We start from the raw sequence: 25,301 nt of genomic DNA, 5'->3' as shown, positions 1-25,301 counted from the left end.
CTACAACCAGCTTTAGCAGACCAACAACAGGCAACATCACCGACGGATCAGTGCACCTGCACTTGATCCCACCTTGCCTGCACTCGAGCGCACCTTCGCAGACTGCATCAAAATGAACCAGCACCTGAAATTCTGTCAAACTTATGTTTGGTCCTTTTTGTGAGTTTTTGTTTTTAATTTTTGGTATTTTGGTTTATTTTATTTTATTTTTTTAAAAATACTGTTTGATGTGGAGCTGTGTTTTATTTTAAAGAGTGAGGGAAAAGCATGAATTTTTCGTTTAGTAATTTTAATGCTTCTCCTAGTTGTAGGACACCAGCTCCTACTAACTACTCTCACAATTTTTACCCACATGGACCATGTTCATATGACTCCAATCCTTATCATCAGATTGGAAATTGTCCATCCTATGGGAAATTTGCTAATTTTTCTTATGAGCAAATGAACACTTCTTTCTCCAGCTCGAGGTTTGAATCAAATTTTAATTTTTATAATCCGGCCTAGAGCAACCATTTTGATTTCTTGTGGACGAACTGCACAATCCTGAATATCTACTGTTCGACAACCAATTTTCTACCCCTTCATCGTGCAATTAACCTCCTTAACAATCTTCGTTGGAAGACGCTCTCAATGCGTTCAAGGAAATAGCCAACTAGGCCATACAAGAACTATGACAATCCATGCAAGAGCTCAAAGATGCTGACACTCAAGCTACCACAGGGATGAAAAGATGGATTGACCAGAGTAAGAATGAACTTCCATCTAAACATCAACTTGACCCAATGGCTCAATATTGGGACAATGAGAGCATAGAGGATGACAACGAGGAAGAAGAGCTTCAAAGTCAGGAGATGGCAAGAGGGCAATACATGATTGATGAGGATGACACCAGTAATTCTTATTATGAGAATGTCCAAGCCACCACCACACTTAGGAATGAGGAAATTGTTGAGGATATTGTTAAGGAGCCCAGTCTTGAGGACCCTTTGGGAGAGTTCTTTGATCAATTTGGAGGTGACCTAGACTTGGACAAGCTACTTGAGCATGCTGACACTTCTAATGAGCCAAGTCTGGAGGATCCTTTGGAAGAGTGCTTTGCTCAATTTGAATTTGATCTAGACCTTGATATGATACATGAGCAAGCTGAGGCCTTATTGGATCCCATTCCTTATATGCGAATTGAGAATGGGAAAACCACTGAGATATCAATCCATATCCCATCTTCATTAGCAGCTGAGCTTCTCACTGTTTATAACCACAAGGAGGAAGAAGAGTAGCAAGTTAAGCACCGGGAGCAAATTGAGCCCCTAAATCTGTCCAATGATAAGGAAGTGAGTACTGAAGCTCATTCCTTCATCACAATCCCTCTTGAGACACAACATGAACCACAAGCTTCATCTTTTCAATGTCTCGAAGAGCCATCTTATGTCGAGATCTTCAAGGAATCATGCACACAAGGGTGTAAATCTAGGAATAGGCGTCCTAAGGAAATCTTTTGGAGCAAGCAAGTTGGCTACATAAGATGGCGAAACATCCTTCCAGAGGAGATCAAATTCTAAAGAAGAAAGGGTGGAAGGGATTGGTTGGACATCCAAATGATCGGGGAAAGCACTGCAAAATTTCTTCCCCATTTTAATTTATGCACATTTTCTTTATTTCTTCTTTTCATTTTATTCCGTGTCATTTTCTTTTTATTTTTAACAGAAATTAACCTTGTGATCCGTGTTTCTATGAGAAAATATTGCTGTTAGTTCTGTTGACAGGTGTTTTGGTGTTTAAGTTTGGGGGATGCCCTGGCCTTTGCACACTCCGGTTCCTCATCCCATGGTATTGTATCTTTTGCCACATTGGGACAATGTGTCATTTAAGTTTGGGGGTGTGGACACACACACTATCTGTTTGTTTGTGTTATTTGTTTTTTTTTTTTTGGGGAAAAATCCCCTTTACCCCCTGAAGTTTCAGGGGTTTTTCAATTTGAACCCCAAAGTTTAAAAATTGGCAATGTACCCCACCCCCCTAATGTTTCAAAAATTTTATCTGTTAAAAAAAAAAGAAATTGCTATGTTGTTGATTGAGCATGAGGGACACTGTAACCTTGGTTTGAATTGAATTGGCTTGTTTAATATCTTGATCCCATCATCATCTTTAGGAATCTAAGTCTTTTGACTCATTTTTGAATTAGAGAGACTTCACATGTTTGACTTGATCATCACAAGCACATTAGCATAGAATTTGTGAGGTATGAAATTTGAATTGGATAGTTTGTATTTTGAGATTTATAGGATGTATATTTGATGAAACCTTGGCCTAAAAATTTAAATTAATATATATATATATATATATATATATATATATATATATAGAGTTTGGGAGCCACTGGCCCAACACTCGCTACATAGGTCATTTAGAAAGCTTAAGGGAGCTGAGCATTGCACAGTCTACAAAAAAGAAGAAGAAAAAACACATATATTGACTCAAGCCTTGGTTGTTTTAATTTAATAGAATTCCTATGAATTTTGAGGTACACAAAAACTTTGAGTAGATTGAAGCCTTATGATTCTATGTTAATCTCATGTTGCACTTATTGGAGCATGTGTTGTCTCAAATTTTCATCCATGAGTTGAATGATTTTTGGATGTCCTAATGATGTGATTGTGGTGTTCATTTTGTTAAATATGCTCATGAGTGAGAACCATGTGTTTGTGTGGAAGTTCATGTTTGTCAATAAAATAGTGCTTAAAAAATGGTTGTGGGTATCATTCCTGTTAAACCCTCACGAAATTTCACTTGTCTACTAGGGATGCCTAGGAGTTTAATAGGCTTGTTGCATATGCTTAATGCAATCGTCTCTCCCACGACAGCGGACTTATGTTTCTTGCTTTGATTTTGTTTTTCATTTTGTTTTGCTAAGGGACTAGCAAAATGTAAGTTTGGGGGTATTTGTTGAGCGCCAAAAATTGCATATTTGAGCCCCTTAATTTATGTTTGCTAAGCCTTTAGCTTTATTATTTTATGATGTTTTGTGTGTACTATATCAAAACATAAATAAGTAATTAGTGTTATTATAGTGTAGTAAAATAAAATACAAGTTGATGAATGAATTAAATATGCAAATAACTAATATTACCTTGTTGTGGGTCAAGGTTAGAGTTTAATTCTTTTTAGGATAATAACTAGATTGGTGTATTGTATTAGACTGAGCCAATACACCAATTTGATTAGATGATGACGTTGAACCTGAAAATCAATAATCAAGGGATAAGGCTAGTCTTGATAGAGAGCATGCCAATTCAAAACGAAAAAGATCTACTAATCGTGTGACACAAACATTTTGATGAACACTTATTGTGCGTCTCTTTGCAACAGACTCACATCAACCATGGCCCACTCTTCTTCATCTTCAATCAACACAAACTCAACCCAAACTCAACCCAAACCAACAACTGAGTTTCAAACCCGAACCCACCTCGCATCAATCTTCAGCATCATTTTATGGTGAAGTTAACAAAAGAAAATTACTCACTATGGAATTTGAAAACCACAAATTTTGCTGTACTTGCTTGGTCAGCGACTCAGCACGCACCTCTTCAGCAACGACACCTCAACTCCTCCACCTCAAACTATTACAAACCAATTATCGAGTTTAATTCTTTCTAGGAAATGAATGCCTTCAAGGCTTCAAGCCTTTCAAAATTTTCTTTTCAGCCACCAAATCAAGTAATCAACCACAGAAACTCAGAAAATCAACCAAAGGAAATAAAATACCTTGAGGTAGTGCCGCTGCGCCACGAACAAAGAGAGACAAAGAGACTGACAGAGAAACGGCGGGAGAAGGAGATACCAACAGAGGTAGTGCTGCTATGCCGTGAACCAAGAGAGAGGGAGACACCAACAAAGAGAATTCAGAGACCGAGAGTGAGAGCGAGAGATTGGAGAGATTAGGACCGAAGGTCTGAGAGAGGCAGTGGGCGGAATTGCGGAAGGTCTCCTGAGCGATGCAAGAGAGGTAGGATGCAAGTTTTTTTTTTTGGGGGTTGAGTAAGTTAAGGCTTTTAGGTTTAGACTTTAGACGTTTAATGACAAAAAAAAAAAAAAGATACTGATCAAACATGTCAACCCACAAACTCGGCGGGTTGACACGACCTGACACGATTACTAAACGTGTCATAAACGGGTGACCCGTTTACGACCCAAACCTGTTTAAGCCCAACCCTAAACCAAATTTTACGTGTCGTGTTTGTGTCGGGTTCCCGTGTCATTGGTTAAATTGCCAACGTTATTATATAAGGGTGGGGGGGGGGGGGGGAGTGTTGATTAAATGATTTAATTTACCTATTCCTATCAGCTTAAACTTTTAGGTCAAGTAGACTTTTGTCTAATTTTTTCGGTGAAAATTGTCAAGTTTCACACCAGTACAAATCAAATTATGACATATGTCACCCATAATAATAAAAAAACATATAAACATATAAATATAGAAATATAGAAATAAAACGGGAGTAGTCGAGCTACCCTGTTTGGCCAAATAAGGGGTGGCCGAACCACCCTCTCAGTCAAGGGTAACTTGGCCACCTCTTCCGAACATATATGTGGTCGCCAAACACAACTAGATACAAACTTCCAATCCTGTCAAAAAATAAATCAGCATAAAATCGATGACTCGATAACAGTTGCAACCATGGTAATTGGAACCCCAAGAATGGCTGAAATAATAATCTTGAGAACCACTTTTGACATATACTTAACCTTCTTTTTGCTTGAGCTTCCTTCCCTTTGTTGTCCTATGTCTTCTTCAGGAACCATAATCTGAAACCCAACATCATTTTTTCCATTATTAAGAATTATATCCTTCACACATGCGACATGATAGCAATATTGGCCACAAGTCGATTCATAGGACCAACCATTGATCCCCTTCCATATTTCCTTAGTTCCACATTTAAGGCACTTTGTTGAGACCTTCTCACTTAGGTGTAGTGTCATTCCATCGCCAATTAAAGTACGTGGAAGCTTCACACAAGATGGGTGTTGGTCATTTGCTTCCTTGTCCAAACATTCTTGTTTAGATATCTTTGCAATGATGGGAATGCAGATTAACTCAAGTTCAATAAGCTTGTCCTCAAACTCATCTACCTCTGCATGTTGGGTATCATCTAACCATTGAATCACATGCTTAATAGCAGTTTCAATCTTCTCCTTACCATAAGCATCAAGCTTGTCACCAATCTCCTTATCATTAACAGTGTTCTTCATTTTGTAAGCGTAGTTCTCCAAAGCCTCCTTAGCCTTAACCTTCTTGCTTCGCTCATCATCTTCAACCTTGTATTTCTCTGCATTTTCTACCATCCTATGAATCTCTTCTGTGGAAAGTGATGCCTTGTAATTTGTAATGTTGATATTGTAAGTTACACCAGTGGTCTGCTCCATGGCAGAAACATTCAAGATACCATTGGCATCAATCTCAAAGCATGCTTTCATCTTAACATCACCCTCAGGTGTAGCAGGAATGGCGGAAAGTTCAAATTCTCCTAACCAGTTATTACCTACAATTCTTGCACTTTCACCCTCGTAAATCGAGAATAAAGCAGATGTTTGGTTGTCACAGAAGGTGGTAAAGGTCTGCTCCATCTTGGCGGGAATGGCAGTATTCCTCGGAATCACAACAGACATCATATCTTCACGGATCTGAACACCAAGGGACAAAGGGGTGACATCTGAATGCACATTGTGTTGAAGTTTCTCATTATCCATACCAGTCAATTTTGTAGCTTGAACAGCAGCGCCATAAGCCACAGCTTCATCTGGGTTGATACTTTTGTTAAGTTGCTTTCCATCGAAGAACTCCTCTAACAGTTGTTGTACCATGGGAATTCTGGAAGAGCCCCCAGAAAGAACGACATCATGGACTCCTCTCTTGTCCATCTTAGCATCTGTCAAACACTTTTCCACAAGCTAAATAGACTTCCTAAACAAGTCCATATTGAGTTCCGCAAATCTAGCATGAGTACGCCGAGAGGAGATCATAATGCACGAGGAGCCCGTTCTCAAGAGCCACATCCTAATCCTCAATCTACGCAACGCCAGAGTTCCCATTCCAACATTTGTTGTTTCAGATGTGGGGAGCCCAGTCATCGATTGACAGATTGCCAGAAACCTACTAGCAAAACGAGGTAAGAATCTCTTGATTGAGGATGAGACAGGAGAGGAGCAAGCAAACATTGGAGATCCTGTTTTTGATGAAGGGGATATTTTGTATGGAGATAGGAACAAGACTTTTGTTGTCATAAAAAACTTGCTCGCTAAAAAAGATGATTCCGAAGAAGATTGGTTAAAAACCAATATTTTTCATACTAGCTGCACAATCCCAAAGCCAGGAGTGGCCGTTTATATCCAAGTAAGTGTTCTTCATTCTTGATATTTAATTTTTAAATAGCAACTGTTCTTCATATATTCTTCACATGTTCTTCGTAAAGGATCTTGGCATGGGAATTTGATTCCTTCCGCAGCAAAAATACTTTGATTTGCAATCCTATCCCCAACACTTTTTACTCTTTGGATACACGTAGACATTATTTCAGCGGCTACAAACATTGAGACAAGGTGCGTGATCTGTTGATGATTACACTGAAAAGTTCTACATGTTGGTTTCTTGAAACGACTTGTTCCAGACTAAGGAGCAGTTGGTGGCATGGTACTTAGGTGGTTTGCGATAGTCCCTACAAGAAGTCCTTAGTCTCCACTCAATTCGGACGGTTTCTAAAGCTTACCAATGTGCCTTGACAATAGAAAAATAGCAAGCCAGGAATAATACCAGATTTACGCCGAGAGGAGATCATAATGCACGAGGAGCCCATTCTCAAGAGCCACATCCTAATCCTCAATCTACGCAACGCCAGAGTTCCCATTCCAACATTTGTTGTTTCAGATGTGGGGAGCCCAGTCATCAATTGACAGATTGCCAGAAACCTACTAGCAAAATGAGGTAAGAATCTCTTGATTGAGGATGAGACAGGAGAGGAGCAAGCAAACATTGGAGATCCTGTTTTTGATGAAGGGGACATTTTGTATGGAGATAGGAACGAGACTTTTGTTGTCATAAAAAACTTGCTCGCTAAAAAAGATGATTCCGAAGAAGATTGATTAAAAACCAATATTTTTCATACTAGCTGCACAATCACAAAGCAGGTTTGCAAGCTTCTTATTGAGAGTGGCAGTTGTGAGAATGTGGTATTAGAGGATGCAATTAAGAAGCTTCAACAGAAGACTTATCACCATCCAAAACCATACAAATTGTCATGGTTGAAGAAATGGAGTGAGGTAACAGTAGATAAAAGGTGTTTGGTCTCTTTTTCAATTGGTAGAAAATATTTTGATAATGCATGGTGCGATGTACTGTCTATGGATGCAAGTCATTTATTGTTAGGCAGGCCTTGGTAGTATGATTGAAGCGTTATCTATGATGGGCGACAAAATACCTATACCGTGAGCATCATGGGAAAGGAGGTGATGTTAGCACCTCGACAAGAAGGAGTCATTCAAGCACCAATGACTGAAAAAGGCACTAATCTCATATCAATGTCTTGATTCATGGAGGAAGTAGAAGAAGAGGGAGTTGTATATGCCTTGATGCCATGTGAAGAGGGTGCCAGCATAGATGATGAAGTTGAGTAGAGTTACAAGAGGTGCTTATAGAGTTTGCTTATTTGATGCCAAAAAATCTACCCCCTGGTCTGCCACCCATGAGAGATATACATCACCACATTGGCCTTGTGCTAGGGTCAAGCTTGCTAAATCGACCAACTTAGCACCTTGGCCTGAAGGAATCTGAAGAACTACAACGCCAAATGACAGTTGCTGGAAAGAGGTTACATCTGAGAGAGCATGAGTCCATGCGCAGTTCCTGCTCTTTTAGTTCTGAAGAAGGATAGGTCGTGGCATATGTGTGTCGATAGCCAAGCCATCAATCGAATCACGATGAAGTATAGGTTCCTGATTCCTCGCTTAGATGACATACTGGATCAGTTAACAGGTTGGTCTTATCTAAAATTGACCTTAGATGCTGGTATCACCAAATTAGTATCAGGCCTGGAGATGGGTGGAAAACAGTGTTCAAAACATATCATGGGTTGTACGAGTGTATGGCCATGCCTTTTAGCCTATCCAACACAACCAACATATTCATGAGATTCATACATCAAGTGTGCGGCCTTACATGGGGAAGTTCATTGTTGTGTACTTTGAAAATATTCTCATCTACAGCTCCTCGCATGAGACATACCTAAAGCACTTCAGGAAGGTTCTTAAAACACTATGAAATGAGTGGTTATATGTCAATCAGAACAAGTGTTCCTTTTTTACTACCATTGTCACTTTCCTTGGATATGTTGCGTCTATTGATGGTGTTTATACCGATCAGTCTAAGGTGACAATAATTCTAGAATGACCAACACCCAAGAGTTTACATGATGTCAAGAGTTTTCATAAATTGGCGTCATTCTACTGACAGTTCATCCGAAATTTCAGTACATTGATTGCACCAATCACGGAGTGCTTAAAGGGTCGTAATTTCCTGTAGACTTAATGTAACGCCCCCAAATTTGGCCTTGACTAGTCTAGTAGGGTTACTGACAATTACCCAAATTTAGCTAACTGGTAGCTAAATGGGGAGCCGCCCTTCTAAGCATCGTCAAAGATAATGCATCAGAATGTGAAATAAATTTGAGAAGTCTATTAATCATCAAAGGAACAAGTATAATCCTCAACACATAGACACAGAGCAACTAATAGAAATAATAACTTAAGCAAACCTGATAACAGTATGAAGATCTTCCTTAAGCAAAGTATCTTGTGGCAACCGTGCCACTCTTTGGTTCTAGAAACAGGTTTCTCAAAAGATGCAATACTCGCGTAAGTCTAACGACTTAGTAAGTAAACTTCAAAACTAGGTACGACATAAACCAGTTATCATTAAGCAGAAATAAACGTGTAGTGTTGGTAAACATTTGAAAGATGTGTTGTCTTTGTTAATACACCAAAAAGTATTGTTTGACTGATAAAAGATTGTGTACTTCAGCAGCAATCGACTAAGTATTGTAATGCCCAAAACTAATGCTTTTATAGGTCACAACTATCATGTATGGTCTACTCGAAATATTACCCCTTCTCAACAAGGTTGGCGCTGCTTCGAGAGACCTGTAGTACAATACCGAAACCCCGACCATTGTACGCTACCAACCATAACACTAACAACCCGACCGAGTCTGTAACCCTGATAAAAACATAGTTTTAAAACAGAAGACTTAAACCCTTTGTGAGTAGCCCATCCCCTAGAAGTTTCCAAACCAAATCTAGAAACCCCATTCTCTGACCGAACATTCACTAGGGACCACATGAACATTCGCCCTTAACTTACGTACGTGCGTTAGCTAGAAGACCACACGAGCGTTCATTGACCAGTCCTTGAACTAGTCGGCAATACCCTAGAACGTACGCCTAAACTCTTCTATCCAACTTGTAATAGTACCTAAACATTTGCCCAATAGTACCTGAACGTTTGCTGACACCCTAAAAAGCAGTTTTAACCCATTCTCCACTTTTTCAGAGCAAGGCACGCCCCAAGCTCCTATATAAGCCATGCCTTCGACCCTCAGCCTTTCCTAACCTCAAAAAAACCCTAACCCTATTGTGAGAAGTGACTTGGAGAGAGAGAAGGAAGAAAGCTTGGTGCTTTTGCCATCTTTTAAGGTAATTTCCTTACCCATTCCCTTGCTTTTTTATTGTTGCTATCAGTATTACAAGTTTAAAGATGTTTTGACAAGCCCTTGCATCTCTTTCTTAACAAGACCCAAGAATGTTTTGAAAGAGCTTTAAGCCCTCATTTTATTGCTTTGAGTTACTTGATAGCATGATATGCAGTTTGCATGTGTTACCTTAATAGCCTAGGATGCGATATATCAACCCATAGATTGGATAGAAGCCTCAAAACATATCTTGGAGCTTTGGGCCAAGGTACCTAACTCACTGGCCGAATGTTCGCTCTCGAGCTAGAGCGTTCGACCAGGAAGCAAGGCATTCGCCTCTTCGCTCAAAATGTGCAATATTAGGGTTCAATGACCCCCCTTTTTGTTAGATAAGACTTAGTACAATACTCATAGGAGTTCTCTAGTACTCCGCATAACGATGTGTTGTATTTCATTATAGTAGGGATTTGTGATGTCGAAGGACTCAAGCGAGTGCACAAGGTAAGTAAACACTTACGAACACTTTCCTTAAAAAACGTGCGATATGTTAGCTCATTGAGCATGAGTATGATATGAGCATGCTTATATTTTGTACAACTTGGTAATTTTTTAAAAAACTGGTTGATAAGATGCATTGTATAACATGGTACATCGGTACGTGTGGTGTAATGGCCATGTGATTACTATATAGACTTGATTTTATGGTTTAACTGTATGGATGTGTTATATGGGCCTTGGATCCAATGGTTATTTCGTAACCAGCGCAACCTTAACGGGCAGGTCACAATAGGATGTACATCATTAGTAGCATGGGCCATCCCAAGTCAGACTCGGTCACGCTGCTAGTGTTATGGACAGTAGCGTACAATGGTCGGAGCACCGGCATTCTATTACAGATCCCTCGGGATAGCGCAAACCTTGCTGAAAATTGGTAATATCTTGGGTGGACCATATATGATAGTTATGACCTATAAAGTATTAGTTTTCTATATTAAAACACCTAGGTGATTGCTGTTGGAAGTACACCACCTTTTACTAACAAAACAATACTTTTGGGTATTAATAGAGACAACACCTCTTTCAACTGTTTACCAAAACTACACGTTTATTTCTGCTTACTAAGAACTAGCTCATATTGTACCCATTTGTGAGATTTACCTACTAAGTCTTTAGACTTATGCGGTTATTACTCTTGTAGGGAACATGTCTCTAGAACCAAAGAGTAGCATGGTTGCTACTACAAACTTTGCTTAAGAAAAAAATTCACCTTGCTGTTAGGTTTGCTTAAGTTATTATTAGTTGCTCCATGTCCTTAAATTGAGGATTTTACTTACCCTGTAATGACTGATAGAATTCTCAGATTATTTCACCTTCCTATGCAATAACTCTGACTTGGTAGAGAATGGCAGTTCTCTATCTAGTCACAAGTTGGCTAAGTTGAGGTAATTGCCAGTAACCCTACCAAAATGGTCAAGGCTAGATTTGGGGGCGTTACATAATCTGACCTCAAGTGGTCCACACTACTAATGATGTATGTCCTTTAATGACAAACCCGTTAAGGCTGCGCCGATCACGAAATAACTATTGGATCCAATGCCTATATAACACATCCATACAGAGTTTGTCTATAGGATCAAGTCTATATAGTAAGCCCATGGCCATTATTAGGGCTGTTAAGTGAGCAAAGTGTCTCGCGAGCAAGCTCGGGCTCGGCTCGTGCTCGACTCGAATATTAAATGAAGCGCTTCGTGAACACAAATCTTGGCTTGAATATTAAACGAAGCAAGCTCGGCCCGACTCGGCTAAGCTCGTGAACTCAGCTCGTATAAGGCTCGCTTCGCTTATTAGGCTCGGCTCGTATATTTTTTATCAAGTAACAAATAACAATATATAATCAACATTACTCATTTACTCAATAATAACAAATATATTATATACCTTTATTTATTTATTTATTTTTTATGCATATATGTGTATATATATTATATATATAATATATGTATATATTAATATAAAAACATATAAGAAATATATATATATATATATATATATATATATATATATATATATATATTATCATTAATAACTATTTTTTAAAATTTTAGTTGATTATGTATGGAATTGTGAGGTGGAGATTAATATGTTAAATTTGTTTAATGTTCTTTAACATTTTAGTTGATTCTGTATGGATGATTGTAATGTTGGGATTAATTTGTTATGTTTGTTTAATGTTCTTTAGCATTTTAGTTGATTTTGTTAGTTTTAATTGTAAGGTTGACATTAATCTGTAATGTTTGTTAATGTTCTTTAGTATTTTAAGGTGCAAAATATTCTGGATGGATGATTTTTGTAATCTAATACACTTAAATTACCAACAAAAAAAAAACAGTCGAGCTCGAGCTCAAGCAAAATTGACGAGCTCGAGCTCGAACAGGGTTCCAACCCTGTCGAGCCGAGTTCGAGCAGCAAAGTCGAGCTCGAGCTCGAGCCTAGCCCAAAAATAAATGAGCCGAGCCTGGACAGCCCAAGCTCGCCCAAGCTTGGCTCGTTTACACCCCTAGCCATTATATCTCACGTACCAGTGTACTATGTCATACAATGCAGCTTAACAACCAATTATTAAAGCAGTTACTAAATTGTACAAAATATAGGCATGCTCATATTATACGCGTGCTCAGTCAGCTGACATATCACACGTTTTAAGGAAAGTGTTCGTAAGTGTCTACTTACCTCGCGCGCTCGCTTGAGTCCTCCGACATCATGAATCTCTACTATAATGAAATATGACCCATCATTATAAGCAGTACTAGAGTACTCGTACGAGGCTCCATTTAATGAAAAGAGGTGCTAAAAACCCTCATATCACATATTTGGGCTAAGGGGTGATTGCCTTGTTCTCTTGGCTAGCGCGCGCTCTCGAGGGCGAGCGTTCAGCCAGGAACTTCAAACTGTGTTTCAGGCTTCTATCTTGAACTATTGGTTGGTACATATCTTGAACTATTGGTTGGTACATCTCTCCCTAGGCTCTAAATAGACATATTCAGGTACAAAATATACTATCATGCAAACTTTAAAGAAAACGAAAGTGGGTTGAAAGCTTTTCAAAATCATTCTTGATTTTAGAAGAAAATGGGTACAAGAGTTTGCCAAGGCATCCTTAAAATGTGTAATTCTAAGAAAGCCATAATAGCAGCATGAATAATAAGAAATAGAATAGAAATTACCTTGATGATGGCAAAAATCCACCAAAGCTTCCTTCTTCTCTCTCAAAATCACTCCTCACTCTAAGGTTAGGGTTTCCTGGTGTAAGAAGAGGCTGAAGTCGAAGGGTAAGATTTTTATGGGTTCTTAGGGTGTGTTTTGGTTTGAAAAGGTGGAGAATGGGTTAAAATTGCTTTTTAAAAATGTCAATGAGCGCTCGAGTACTATAGGGTGAGCGTTCGGGTACTATTACACAATGCGTAAAAGGGTTTAGACGTACATTTGGGTATTGCCCAATTGTTTGAAGACTGGTCAACAAGCGCTCGTGGTGGTCCCATAACGCGTGCTCGCACTTAGGCCAAGAGCCTACGCTCGTTGGTCCCCTGGCGTGCGTTAGGCTAGTGAGGGTGGTTTTGGGTTTTCGCTTCCGAAAGTCTTAAGGAGTTGGGCTACTTAGAAAAATGTTTAGATGTTTTGGTTTAAAGCCTTGTTTTATGGAAACATTAACCGTTTTAGCAGGTGATCTTTAAACTTTTGAAACGGGTGTTTTGTTGGGGTATTTGTTGAGTGCTAAAATATTTGTTGGGGTTTTGTTGGGATTTTGATGGGGTATTTGTTGGTGTTTTGTTGGGGTATTTTAACCCCCTTCTTTTATATGTGTTATCTCTTAGTTGTGCTATTTTGTGTTGTTTTACTTCCTTTTTGTCTTTTTGTCTGTTTTTAGGTGTTTGAAGGAAAATGAAGTGTTTTTGGAAGTTTTGAGCATAAAGGAGCAAACTTGGGAAAAATTGGAGCATGGGATCGATCGCACTAGAAACAGGTTTGAGCTCATCTGCGCTCGAGCACATAAGACATAGGATCGAGCGCAAGGCAGCAATCAAGTGCACTTGGGCGGTTAAGAAGTGGAAAGACGTGTTTCTCACTTAAAACTAGGTTTTCCAAACCCTAATTGAACTAGGGGTCTCTCTTCCGATTTTATTAGGTTTTCTAGGGCTTCTAGGCTTCATGTGTTTGTCGATTTCCATAGATCTATGCTTCCCTAAAGAAAAACTTAGTAGATATCATGCTAAATCCTTTAAGAAAGAAAAAAATTAGAGTAAATACCATGCCTAATTCGTTGCTTAGGGAGATCAATAACTTAAGGAGTAAATACCATGCCTTTAGGTTGACATGCATTAAATATATCAGTATGATTGGAACATTGGCATATTGTTATCTTAATTAGTCTGATTAGTGGTGGATATCAAAACCCTAACCCTTTCTTTATTATTTCTTTTTAATCTTTCAATTCGTGACAGTTCAAAGATATTTAATTTGAAAAATCAATTATAAGCAAAACTACAATCCTCGTGGGAATGCTCTCGTACTGACACCCTATACTATCGTTTTGATCTAGTGCACTTGCGAGTAAAACGTACCAAGTATTCGCCTATTAATTTATGTGGGTATTTGGCACAACAGTGAAGCAGAAAATGACGGAAGACTCTGTTCTCGGTCTTCCAAACTTTGAGAAGATTTTGAAGTTAATTGTGACGTATCTGGTGTTGGCATTGGCGGTGTCCCAAGCCAAGAGGGACATCTGATCGCCTTTTTCAGTGAAAAGTTGTCAGGGTCCAAGAAGAACTATTCCTCCCATGACTTGGATTTTTATTCCATTGTACAATCTTTGAAGCATTGGAATCATTACCTGGTGCAGAAGGAGTTCATCCTTATCACAGATCATGAGGCCCTCAAAAATATCAATGGCCAACAAAAGCTTAATCGTAGACATGCTAAATGGGTTGCTTACCTTCAGGAGTTCACTTTTTCTTTACGACACCAATTAATGAATTTGAATCGAGTTGTTGATGCTCTGAGTAGGAGGGTTGCACTTCTTTCTACTACGCATACCAAAGTTGTGGGTTTTGACACTTTCTAAGAGTTGTATACGAAAGATCCTTCATTCGGGAAGATATTTGCTGAGGTGTCTGTAGGTAAGTAGTGATTATGTTATTCATAATGGTTATCAATTTCAGAGTTTACAGCTATGCATTCTAGATAGTTCGTTGAGGGAGCAAATAAAACGAGAGTTGTATGGAGAAGGTCACTTTGGGTGAGACAAAACCTTGGCCTTAGTCTCATTACACTATTATTGGCCCAATCTAACTAGTGATGTGGCACGTTATGTGGAACAGTGTTTTATTTGTCAAAGGTCTAATGGGGCCTTTACAAACATTGGTTTATACACCCCATTACTAGTGCCTGAAGGCCCATGGCTCGATGTTAGCATGGATTTTTATTTGGGGTTACCTCGCACTCAAAGGAGCATGGATTCTATTTTTGTGTTGGTTGATCGATTTTCTAAGATAGCCCATTTTATAGCATGCCGGAAGACAATAGATACGACCCGGATTGCTCACTTGTATTTTTGGGAGATTGTTCGTATGCACAAGGTTCCAAGATCCATTACATCGAACCGAGATACAAAATTCATGAGCCATTTTTGGAAGAGTCTATGGGAAAAGATGGAGACCAAGCTTAGTTTCACCAGTCTGGTAGAGTTACTGGCAATTACCCCAATATACCTAACTGGTAGCTAACTAGGAAACCGCCCTTCTAAACAAACTCAGAATTAATGCATAGGAAAATGAGATAAATCTAAGAAATCTAATAATCGTACATGAAGCATGTATTATCCTCGAAATGTAGACACGGAGAAACTAATAGAAACAATAACCTGATCAAACCTGGTAATAACATGAAGATCTCTAATTTAGACAATCGCGTAGTGGCAACCTTGCCACTCCCATCTTCTAGAAAGAGGCATCCTACAAAATGTAATAACCGCGTAAGTCTAACGACTTAGTAAGTAAACCTCACAGTTGGGTACGACATAAGCCAATTATTATTGAGTAGAAATAAACGTGAAGTTTGACGAAGATTTAAAAGAGGTGTTGTCTCTGTTAATACACCATAAAAATATTATTTTAGGGAAAATTACAGTTTACCCCCAAAAGTTGACAGCGTTTTTCAATTCGAACATCAAAGTTTCAATTTTTGCATTCCACCCCCACAAAGTTCCAAATTTTTCCAATTTGACCAATTGTACCCAAAACTTCCCATATTGCCCATAATTTTTATTTTTATTTTTATTTTTTATAACAAAAATTAAAAAAAAATTCGGGGTGGCCGTAGCCAACCCTTTGGCCATTTGGCCATTTTTGCAGACCCAAATTTATTTATTTTTTCATAAAAAATAAAAATTAGAGGCAATATGAGAATTTTTGGATAATATTGGTCGAATTGAAAAAAATTGAAACTTTGTGGGGTGAATTGCAAAAATTGAAACTTTGGTGTTCGAATTGAAAAATCCTGTCAACTTTGAGGGGGTAAACTGTAATTTTCCCATTATTTTATTGAAAAAAAGATGTGTATTTTCAACGGCAATCGCCTAAGTGTTTTAATGCAGAAAACTAATGCTTTAATATGTCATAACTATCATATATGGTCTACTCGAGATATTACCCTTCTCAGCTGAGTTGACTCTGTCCCGAGGGTCCTGTAATACAATACTAGTGCCCCAACCATTGTACGTTATCGTCCATAATACTAGCAACTCGACTGAGTCTGACCTTAGGTGGTCCACGCTACTAATGATGTACGTCCTGTAATGACCGCCAATTAAGGCTACGACGGTCATGAAATAATCATTGGATCCAAGGCCTTATGTCACATCCATACACATGTTTGACCATAGAATCAAATCTATATAGTAAGCCTATGGCCATTGTACCACACTTTCTGGTGTACCATGTCATATGATGCATCTTATCAACCAATTATTAAGAAAATTACGAGTTATACAAAAGTAGACATGCTCATATCATATGCGTGCTTAGTTAGTTGACATATCCTGTAGTTTTAAGGAAAGCAGTTGTAAGTGTTTGGGGAAAATCCACTTTACCTCCCTGAAGTTTCAGGTGTTTTTCAATTTGAACCACAAAGTTTAAAAATTGGCAATGTACCCCCTAATGTTTCAAAAATTTTCAATTTAAACCTTCCGTTACTAATTTCCTTTAAATTGGACGAAATTTTTTTAAAAAAGCCTAAGGGTAATTACGTAATTTCATAAATTTCTGTCCAATTTGACGGAAATTAGTAACAAAAGGTTTAAATTGAAAATTTTTGAAACATTAGGAGGGTGCATTTCCAATTTTTTAACTTTGGGGTTCAAATTGAAAAAACCCTTGAAACTTCAGGGGGGTAAAGTGGATTTTTCCCTAAGTGTTTACTTACCTCGTGCGCTCACTCGAGTCCTCTAACATCACAAATCTCTCCTATAACGAAATACGACACATCGTTATATGCAACACTAGAGAACTCCTCGAGAGACAAAATAAGTCTTATCTAATGAAATGGGTCATTGAAACCCTAACCTTGCACATTCGGGTGTTTGGGCGTGTGTCATGCTCCCTGGGCAAACGCTTGGACTCGTGGGTGAACATTCGGCCGGAGAGTAAAAACTCTTGGCCAAAAGCCCAAATAAAACTCTATGCTTCTAGGGTGTGGTACATCTCATCCTAGGCTACAAATGGACACATGCAAAGTAACAAAATATGCTAACATGCAAACTTAAGGCAATAAAATGCGAGTTTAAAGCTCTTCAAAATCATCCTTGGTTTTGTAAGAAAATGGGTACAAGAACTTATCAAGGCTTCTTTAAAACTCGTACTACTTAAGAAAATAGTAAGAACAACATGAAGGCTATGGAAATGGGCAAGAAAATACCTTTTAGAAGATAGCAAAACCACCAAGGAATGAGGGTTGGAGGGAGGGGTTTATGTAGGGGCTTAGGGCGTGCTCTCTTCTGAAAAGGTGCATAATGGGCTAAAATTACTTTTCAGAGTGTCAGTGAACGTTTGGGTATTATAAGGTGAACGTTCGGGTACTATTACACAATGGACCAAAGGGTTCAGACATACGTTTGGGTATTACCCAATGGCTCAAAGACTGGTCAACGAATGCTCGTGGTGGCCCCCAAGTAAACACTCGCACTTAGGTTAAGGGCGAACGTTCGGGTGGTCCCCCTGGCGAATGTTCGTCCAAAGAGTGAAATTCTTGGCTTTTGTTTGGAAAAACTCAAGGGGTTGGGGCAACTCATAAGGGGTATAGGTTTTTGGTTTATAAAACCTTGTTTTATGAAAATGTTTTGTCACTTTGTAGTAAATTATTAGTCTTTTAAAACCGGTGTTTTATCAGGATATTACACCTACCACCCCTAAACAGATGGTCAGATTGAGGTGGTGAATCGGAGCTTGGGAAATCTTTTGAGTTTAGTTGGAAATAAGCCGAAGTAGTAGGACTTGGCTTTGTCACAGGTAGAGTTTGCTTACAACTAGACCAAGAATAGAATGACTTAGTTGAGCCCTTTTGAGGTAGTGTATGAGCAACCCATCGGGAGTCCTTGACTTAGCACCCATTCCTCGTATTGGTCGATTGAGTATTAAGGCTAATGAGATGGCGGATTATCTCCGAGGAGTTCATGACCAGGTCAAGAAAGTGATAGAAGATAGCAATGTCATGTATAAAGCACAAATTGACAACCACAGACGCAAGGTAACTTTTTAGGTTGGTGATTTAGTTTGGGCTGTACTCATATCTGATCGTTTCCCTGTCAGTGAGTATAACAAGCTATAGAAGAGGAAGATTGTGCCTTGTGAGATTTTGCCGAAGATAAATGACAATGCATACCTACTACGTCTTCCAAGTCATTTAAAGACCTCCAATGTGTTCAATGTGAAGCATTTGACTCCATGTTTTGTTGATGCTGACATAGATGACTTGAACTCGAGGGCGAGTTCTTTCCAACCCGGGAGACTGATGCAGGAAAATAATAATAATAATAAAGTGGATTTATTATTTATACTTTAATTTTTCATTTTCAATAAGGATTGGGTTTTCCCTTTTCTATTATGATTTGTTTTCCTTTTCCAATTAGATTTGGTTTTTCTTTTCTAATTAGGTTTGATTTTTGTTTTCCTTGTTAATTTAGGAGGTGCCTAGCTTATATAAATGCATTTAGTCTTCGTTATTTTTTAATTCAATTTGAACTATCAATTAAATTTAAATCTTTCAGAGTTATTTATTTGTTTGCTTATTTGGGGCAATTAGGGTTTTTTCTCTTCCCTATTTGTTATTTTCTCTCTTTCTGAATTCCCTCTTCAATATTCAATTCTCAGGACAATCTTAGTTCTGCCGAGTGTCAGAACTTCACAAGAAAAATCCTAAGTGCATTTTGACCATGGAATATTAACACTCGCACCATCAACAATAAACCCATAAATTACACATCATATTTTAAAGTTTCCAACTGCTACCCAACAAAGCCACGTCAAAACAATCTAGCAACAAAAATACTCAAAATAAGTCTGGACAAAATAAAGTGAGAATAATCAAAAAATTACTTGCATCCATTGCACTGATAAGGCGCTATAACGGACTCTGGTGTTCTAATTGTCATCGTTTTTTATAAGAGGACCAGCTCAATTGTTTATTGTTGTCTAGATATCTTTGCAACGATGGGGTTGCAGATTAACTCAAGTCCAATCAAGTTGTCGTCAAACTCATTTGCCTTTGCATCCTGGATACCATCTAACCAGAGAATCACGTGCTTAATGGCAGCTTCAATCTTCTCCTTACCAACAGCGTCAAGCTTGCCACAAATCTCCTTATCATTGACATTGTTCCTCATGTTGTAAGTATAGTTCTCTAAAGCCTCCTTAGCCTTAACCTTCTTCTTGTGCTCATCATCTTCAACCTTGTATTTCACTGCATCCTGGACTATCCTATCAATCTCTTCCTTGGACAGTCTCGCCTTATCATTGGTGATGGTGATCTTGCAACTCCTACCACTGGTCTTCTCTGCAGCAGAAACATTCAAGATACCGTTGGCATTTATATCAAACAATACTTTAACTGAAGCAACACCCCTGGGTGCTGCAGGAATGGGGGAAAGATTAAATTCTCCCAACCAGTTGTTATCCCCAGTTCTCGCTCTCTCACCCTCGTAAACTACAAACCTAACAGAAGTTTGGTTGTCCTTTCTTGTGGTGTAGTAATGCTCCATCTTGGTGGGAATGGCAATATTCCTCGGAATCACAACGGACATCTCATCTTCATTGATCTCCACCCCAAGGAGCATAATGTGTTGAACTTTCTTATTACCCATACCAGCCATGTTTGCAGCTTGAACAGCGGCTCCATAAGCCACAACTTCATCTGGGTTGATGCTCTTGTTAAGCTGCTTTCCATCAAAGAAGTCTTGCAACAGCTCCTGCACCTTGGGAATTCTAGAAGAACCACCAGTAAGAACGACATCGTGGACTTCTCTCTTGTCCATCTTAGCATCATTCAAACACTTCTCCACAAGCTTAATAGACTTCTTGAAAAAGTCCATATTGAGTTCCACAAATCTGGCACGGGTAATGCATGAGGAGAAATCAATACCATTAAATAAAGAATTAACTTCAATGGTAGTCTCAGTTGCAGAAGAAAGAATCCTCTTTGCTCTCTCACAAGCAGTTTTTTAACCTCCTTAGAGCTCTTGCATTTTTACTAATGCCCTCTTTGTGCTGCCTTTTAAATATTTTAACGAAGTGCTTTAGCATTTTGTTGTTAAAGTCCTCACCTCCAAGATGAGTGTCTCCAGCAACAACCTTCACTTCAAAGTACTCTTGTCAATGGTAAGTAACGAGACATCTGCAGTACTACCACCCAAATCAAAGATCAACACATTTTTCTTATCAATGGCCATCTTATCAAGACCATAAGCAATGGCTGCGGCAGTTGGTTCATTGATTATCCGCATGACATTTAGTCCTGCAATGTCTCCAGCATCCTTCGTGGCCTTACGCTGTGAGTCGTTGAAGTAGGCCAGGACAGTGACTACAACATTCTTTACAGTTGTGCCAAGGTAGGCCTCCGCAATCTCACACATCTTTTTGAGGATCATAGATGAAATTTCTTCTGCAGCAAATTGCTTCTTTTCACCCTTATAAGTGACCACAATCATAGGTTTGTCAGCAGAACCTTTAATGACCTTAAATGGCCACAGCTTGATATCGTTCTAAACTAAAGAATCACTAAACCTCCTACCAATCAACCGCTTTGCATCTGCAACATAAATAAGAGAAAAAGGATTCAACAAAACTAAAGTAGAAGAAGCAACAAATATTGAGAGTTCATGAATCTTTCTTGATTGAGTTTTGAATTGAAAATGCAATTAGATGGTTATATACCGAAAATTACCAAAGATGGAGTTTGTGGGATTCTTGGCAACTTGGGTCTGGGCTGCATCGCCAATTAAACGCTCGTTGTTAGTGAAAGCAACATAAGACGGCGTCGTCCTGTTGCCCTGATCATTCACTATGATCTCTACCCGATCATGTTGCCACACTCCCACGTACGAGTACGTCGTCCCTAGATCGATCCCTATCGCTGGGCTCTCTCCTTCGCCAGCCATTCTCAACGTCCAGGAACAAACTGAAGAAGATGACAGGTTGAAGATGGCCATGGACTCATTTTATAGAATTTGTTTCCTTAATCAAGAAGCAGACAGAATATGTAAAAGCTACGTTTTCTCTTTTCTTTGCCCATTTCATTGAGTAAACACGGAATCTTATCGCTAAAAAAAGGAGGAGGTAGCTAATGATCTTATTATATATTTATTGTACTAAATTATAGGATAAATAGTACAGCCAAGAAATATGCATTACAGGCGGCAAAAGCAGTGACAGTGACGATAAAATCAAGCTTGGTAATTTGGACACTCACCTTTGGTACGTAATCAATACGCATGGGACGTAATTTTCATGCTTATATCGGACCTATCAATACGATAAAATAGGTTATCTGGCATTTGCATGTGTAGATAAGGACTTTTATTAATTACATTTGCATAAAAATAACGGATAATTACGATAATGCGTGTGATTAATGAGTGCCCCCAGGGCGCATGTACTGATGTACACCACCCCTCAATAGGCTAGACCAAAATGCAGATCTAATCATGTTTTAGATCTAGTCTGATCGAATCATATGTGTTGTATATGTGATTTATAACTGTATTTGTATATGGTTTAACGGAAACGGAAGAATAATATTTGAATGTAAAAAAATTTGATTACATTTATAATTTTGCAACCTCGTAACATCCGACTATGTCTTATCATAGGTTATTCTCTGTGATTATGCTCTTAATATTTTATGAATGAAATTTAATATTTCCGTTAAAAAAAAATTATATTCTACGACTAACTGGTTGATTTTTGTGCCCAAAGCTTCAGGGTTTTGCTCTTCTCCCCCATCTGGCAGCCCTACTTTTCCAATACCCAAAACCCCAGATTTTCCCGCGAACCAAACGGAAAATTTTTGAAAAATGGGACTTTCTTCTTTCTCTCTCGGCTTTTTATCCAAAACCCCAAAAATCTCTCTTCCTAAGACCCTAATTTTCACTACCCCCTCCATATCATCCAAGCCCCACCTCAAATTCAACCCCATTTTCAAACCCTCCACTCTCACCCTCTTCCTCCCAATCCAGAAACCCAACACCAAAACCCACTTCAAATCACATATCTGCTGCCTCTTCACCGGCATTGTTGAAGAAATGGGCGAAATCAAACAGCTGGGTATCGCTGAACAAGGCGGATTCGATATGAGAATCGGCGCAAAGACCGTTCTTGAAGACGTAAACCTCGGCGATAGCATTTCCGTCAACGGTACGTGCCTTACGGTGACGGAATTCGATACCCAATCGTCCGAATTCACCGTCGGTTTGTCGCCCGAAACGCTGCGAAAGACGTCGTTGGTCGAGCTAGAACCGGGCTCGGCGGTGAACTTGGAGCGGGCGGTGAGGTCCACTACCCGAATGGGCGGGCATTTCGTGCAGGAACATGTGGATGGGACGGGGGAGATAGTATCAAAGGAGCCCGAGGGGGATTCCTTGTGGGTTAAGGTAAAGGCAGGGAGAGATTTGTTGAGGTATATAGTTCCAAAAGGATTTATAGCGGTGGATGGGACTAGTTTGACGGTGGTGGATGTGTTTGATGGGGAGGAGTGCTTTAATTTCATATTGGTGGCTTATACTCAGCAGAAGGTGGTGATTCCTTCCAAGAAAGTTGGGCAGAAGGTGAACTTGGAGGTGGATATATTGGGCAAGTATGTGGAGAGGCTGCTAAGTAGTGGGTTTGTTGACTCTATTAGATCTTCATGACAAAATGCATTTAACTATGCTTCTGTTTCTGTTAATGTATCATTGTTTGTTGCAGTGTATTTTGTTATTGGTTGAATCAGAAAGACCAAATTCTGAGAGCTGCTTGTTTCATTTTGGTTGATTCTGAGATGTTTGCTGTTCTTGGAAGATGCTTTAGCTGTCTTGCATGGAAAGAGTGTTATTTTAGACTTGCCTGGTATGATCATGTGAGCAATTTGCTATCTAGATTGCTAGTGCATTTTATAGAATACACTTGCCTAAATAGATTGGTGGACTGTCCGAGACCTATTTAGACTCTCTCACATTTATTGTCTAAATTGGTAAGATTTGTATCATGTGAAATGTACTGTCTTGGAGGTTCCTTAAGTGAAAACATGGCTTCGTTTGGAACTTCTAGGCATGATCACCATTGAACTGAAAATGGTTTTGTGGTAATTGTGGTATAGTAAAGCCATACTCTCCAGAATGAGAGAAGTAAATGGCCCTAGATTGAACTGAACAATAATATACGGTTCTTAGTAATAAAGATAAAAGAAAACTCAAAATAAAGTCCTTTTGATCTTGTATACAACTACTGGACTTCTGATGTAGCAATTGGAGAGCATTTTGAATAAAAATATGACTTTTGAGTGTTGCTTTTGTTTTAGATAGTTGGTCTTGGTGCTTTAGAGATCTTGCCATAAACTCTGTTTCGGATGTCCACACCTTATCCATACATGGTAGTACATCAAATAGATTAAGGGCTGATACAAATCAATGATGGCTGAGATTCTATTGGGTATGACAAATGACAAATATCTGTTTAGCGGATTAATTTGGTTGTTTCATTTCTTCAGTGATTTCGCAAACTATAAAAATTGCTTGGAAACATTGCTCATCTATTTGCTTAAAGTCCTATTTTCTAGCTGTGTGAAGTTCAAAGGGAAAGGCTCCTTGGTTCACTTTAAGTTTCTTCCTTGACCTGATTAAAGTACTGAGTTTCATTCCCGCTCTGACAATGAACTCCTACGCACAACTGTTTGATTCTGATGGTAATAAACACATTATATTCACTGGAACTTTGCAAAACATCAATATCTTGTGTTAGAACAGTTTCCGAATGAGTGAACCACGCAAGATGGAGAAATAATAACCTACTACTGGGAATAGTTCTAATGCCTAAGTTAGTAAGATTTTTGAAGAATAATAATAACTATAACTTGAATTCACGAAGAGTCGACCTTTTTTACATGGGTAGAGGCTCCCTTATATAGGGGCCTTTGGCGGTTAACAACAGTTGCTATGCCTGAATTCTTGGGCCTTCATGTTACCCAAGAATTCTATGAGAACGGTTATAACTAGCGGTCGTGGCCATTCTCAGTAATGGGTCTCAAAATAATCGGGAAGATCGTGGCCATGTTTAGTAATGGATCCTGAGATAATCAGGACAATAACCGGGCGATTCTCGGTAATAAGCTCTATCGTGTGAGTCGGAGGATTCTGCTAGTGGCGGGTATTACCCGACTCATATGAATCATGCTGCACATGTTCTGGGCTATAGTTTGATAGGCCTCTACAGTCTACTCCTTCTTTGGCCCATATCTATGTTTGGTTTCGAACTGGCCCATTACCCAACGTACAACTTGGTAGATATTCTGATGGCCTTTATTCTTCCTCATTTTACCTTCTCTAGTCTCTACACAATTGTTTTAGCTATTTTTCTTGTCAAAGTTTCGGTTTGAAAGATTATGACGTTGGAATGATTTTTCAAAATAATTCCACATGTAGACTCTCCATCTCCATGGAGGTGAGTCTGATCTTTCTGATATCTCAAGAATTAAAATTCCCAGCTTGATGATGTTAAGAGTACATGAATTCAAATCACGATTTCCAGCAGTCTGATCTTTTGGAGGCTACTTGTTTGAGTTCATTACGAAAATCTGGGTCCAAGTTTTCGGCTTCACACATATCAAACAGCAGGGACAAAGACAAATTAGTAGATGACAATTTTGACTGGAAAATGGATAGAGATGAGCAGTGCAAATTTAAACAATTCAATTGGATTTAACCTCAACAAGTTATCGCACAATGTTGTTATAAGCTTAACGCATTAATGAATTTATTTATTTTTA

The 25,301-nt window shown here is 38.8% G+C and overlaps 1 protein-coding gene and 2 pseudogenes across 1 annotated transcript; 1 reads left to right on the top strand and 2 right to left on the bottom strand.

Moving 5' to 3' along the window:
• Positions 1-4,641: 4,641 nt before the first annotated feature.
• Positions 4,642-7,722, bottom strand: LOC132181737 (heat shock 70 kDa protein 4-like; annotated as a pseudogene).
• Positions 7,723-19,470: 11,748 nt separating this feature from the next.
• Positions 19,471-21,441, bottom strand: LOC132180941 (heat shock cognate 70 kDa protein pseudogene; annotated as a pseudogene).
• Positions 21,442-22,272: 831 nt separating this feature from the next.
• On the top strand, positions 22,273-23,288 carry LOC132182615 (riboflavin synthase). Its single transcript, XM_059595918.2, has one exon. The coding sequence runs from the start codon at positions 22,357-22,359 to the stop codon at positions 23,188-23,190; it is 834 nt and encodes a 277-aa protein (XP_059451901.2). The 5' UTR covers positions 22,273-22,356; the 3' UTR covers positions 23,191-23,288.
• Positions 23,289-25,301: the final 2,013 nt, after the last annotated feature.

This window comes from Corylus avellana, chromosome 5, assembly GCF_965113065.1.
Source record: "Corylus avellana chromosome 5, dhCorAvel1.hap1.2, whole genome shotgun sequence".
In the NCBI taxonomy this organism is placed as follows: domain Eukaryota; kingdom Viridiplantae; phylum Streptophyta; class Magnoliopsida; order Fagales; family Betulaceae; genus Corylus; species Corylus avellana.
Note: the sequence above shows the minus strand (reverse complement) of the source record. Positions and strands in the feature narration are given on the sequence as shown.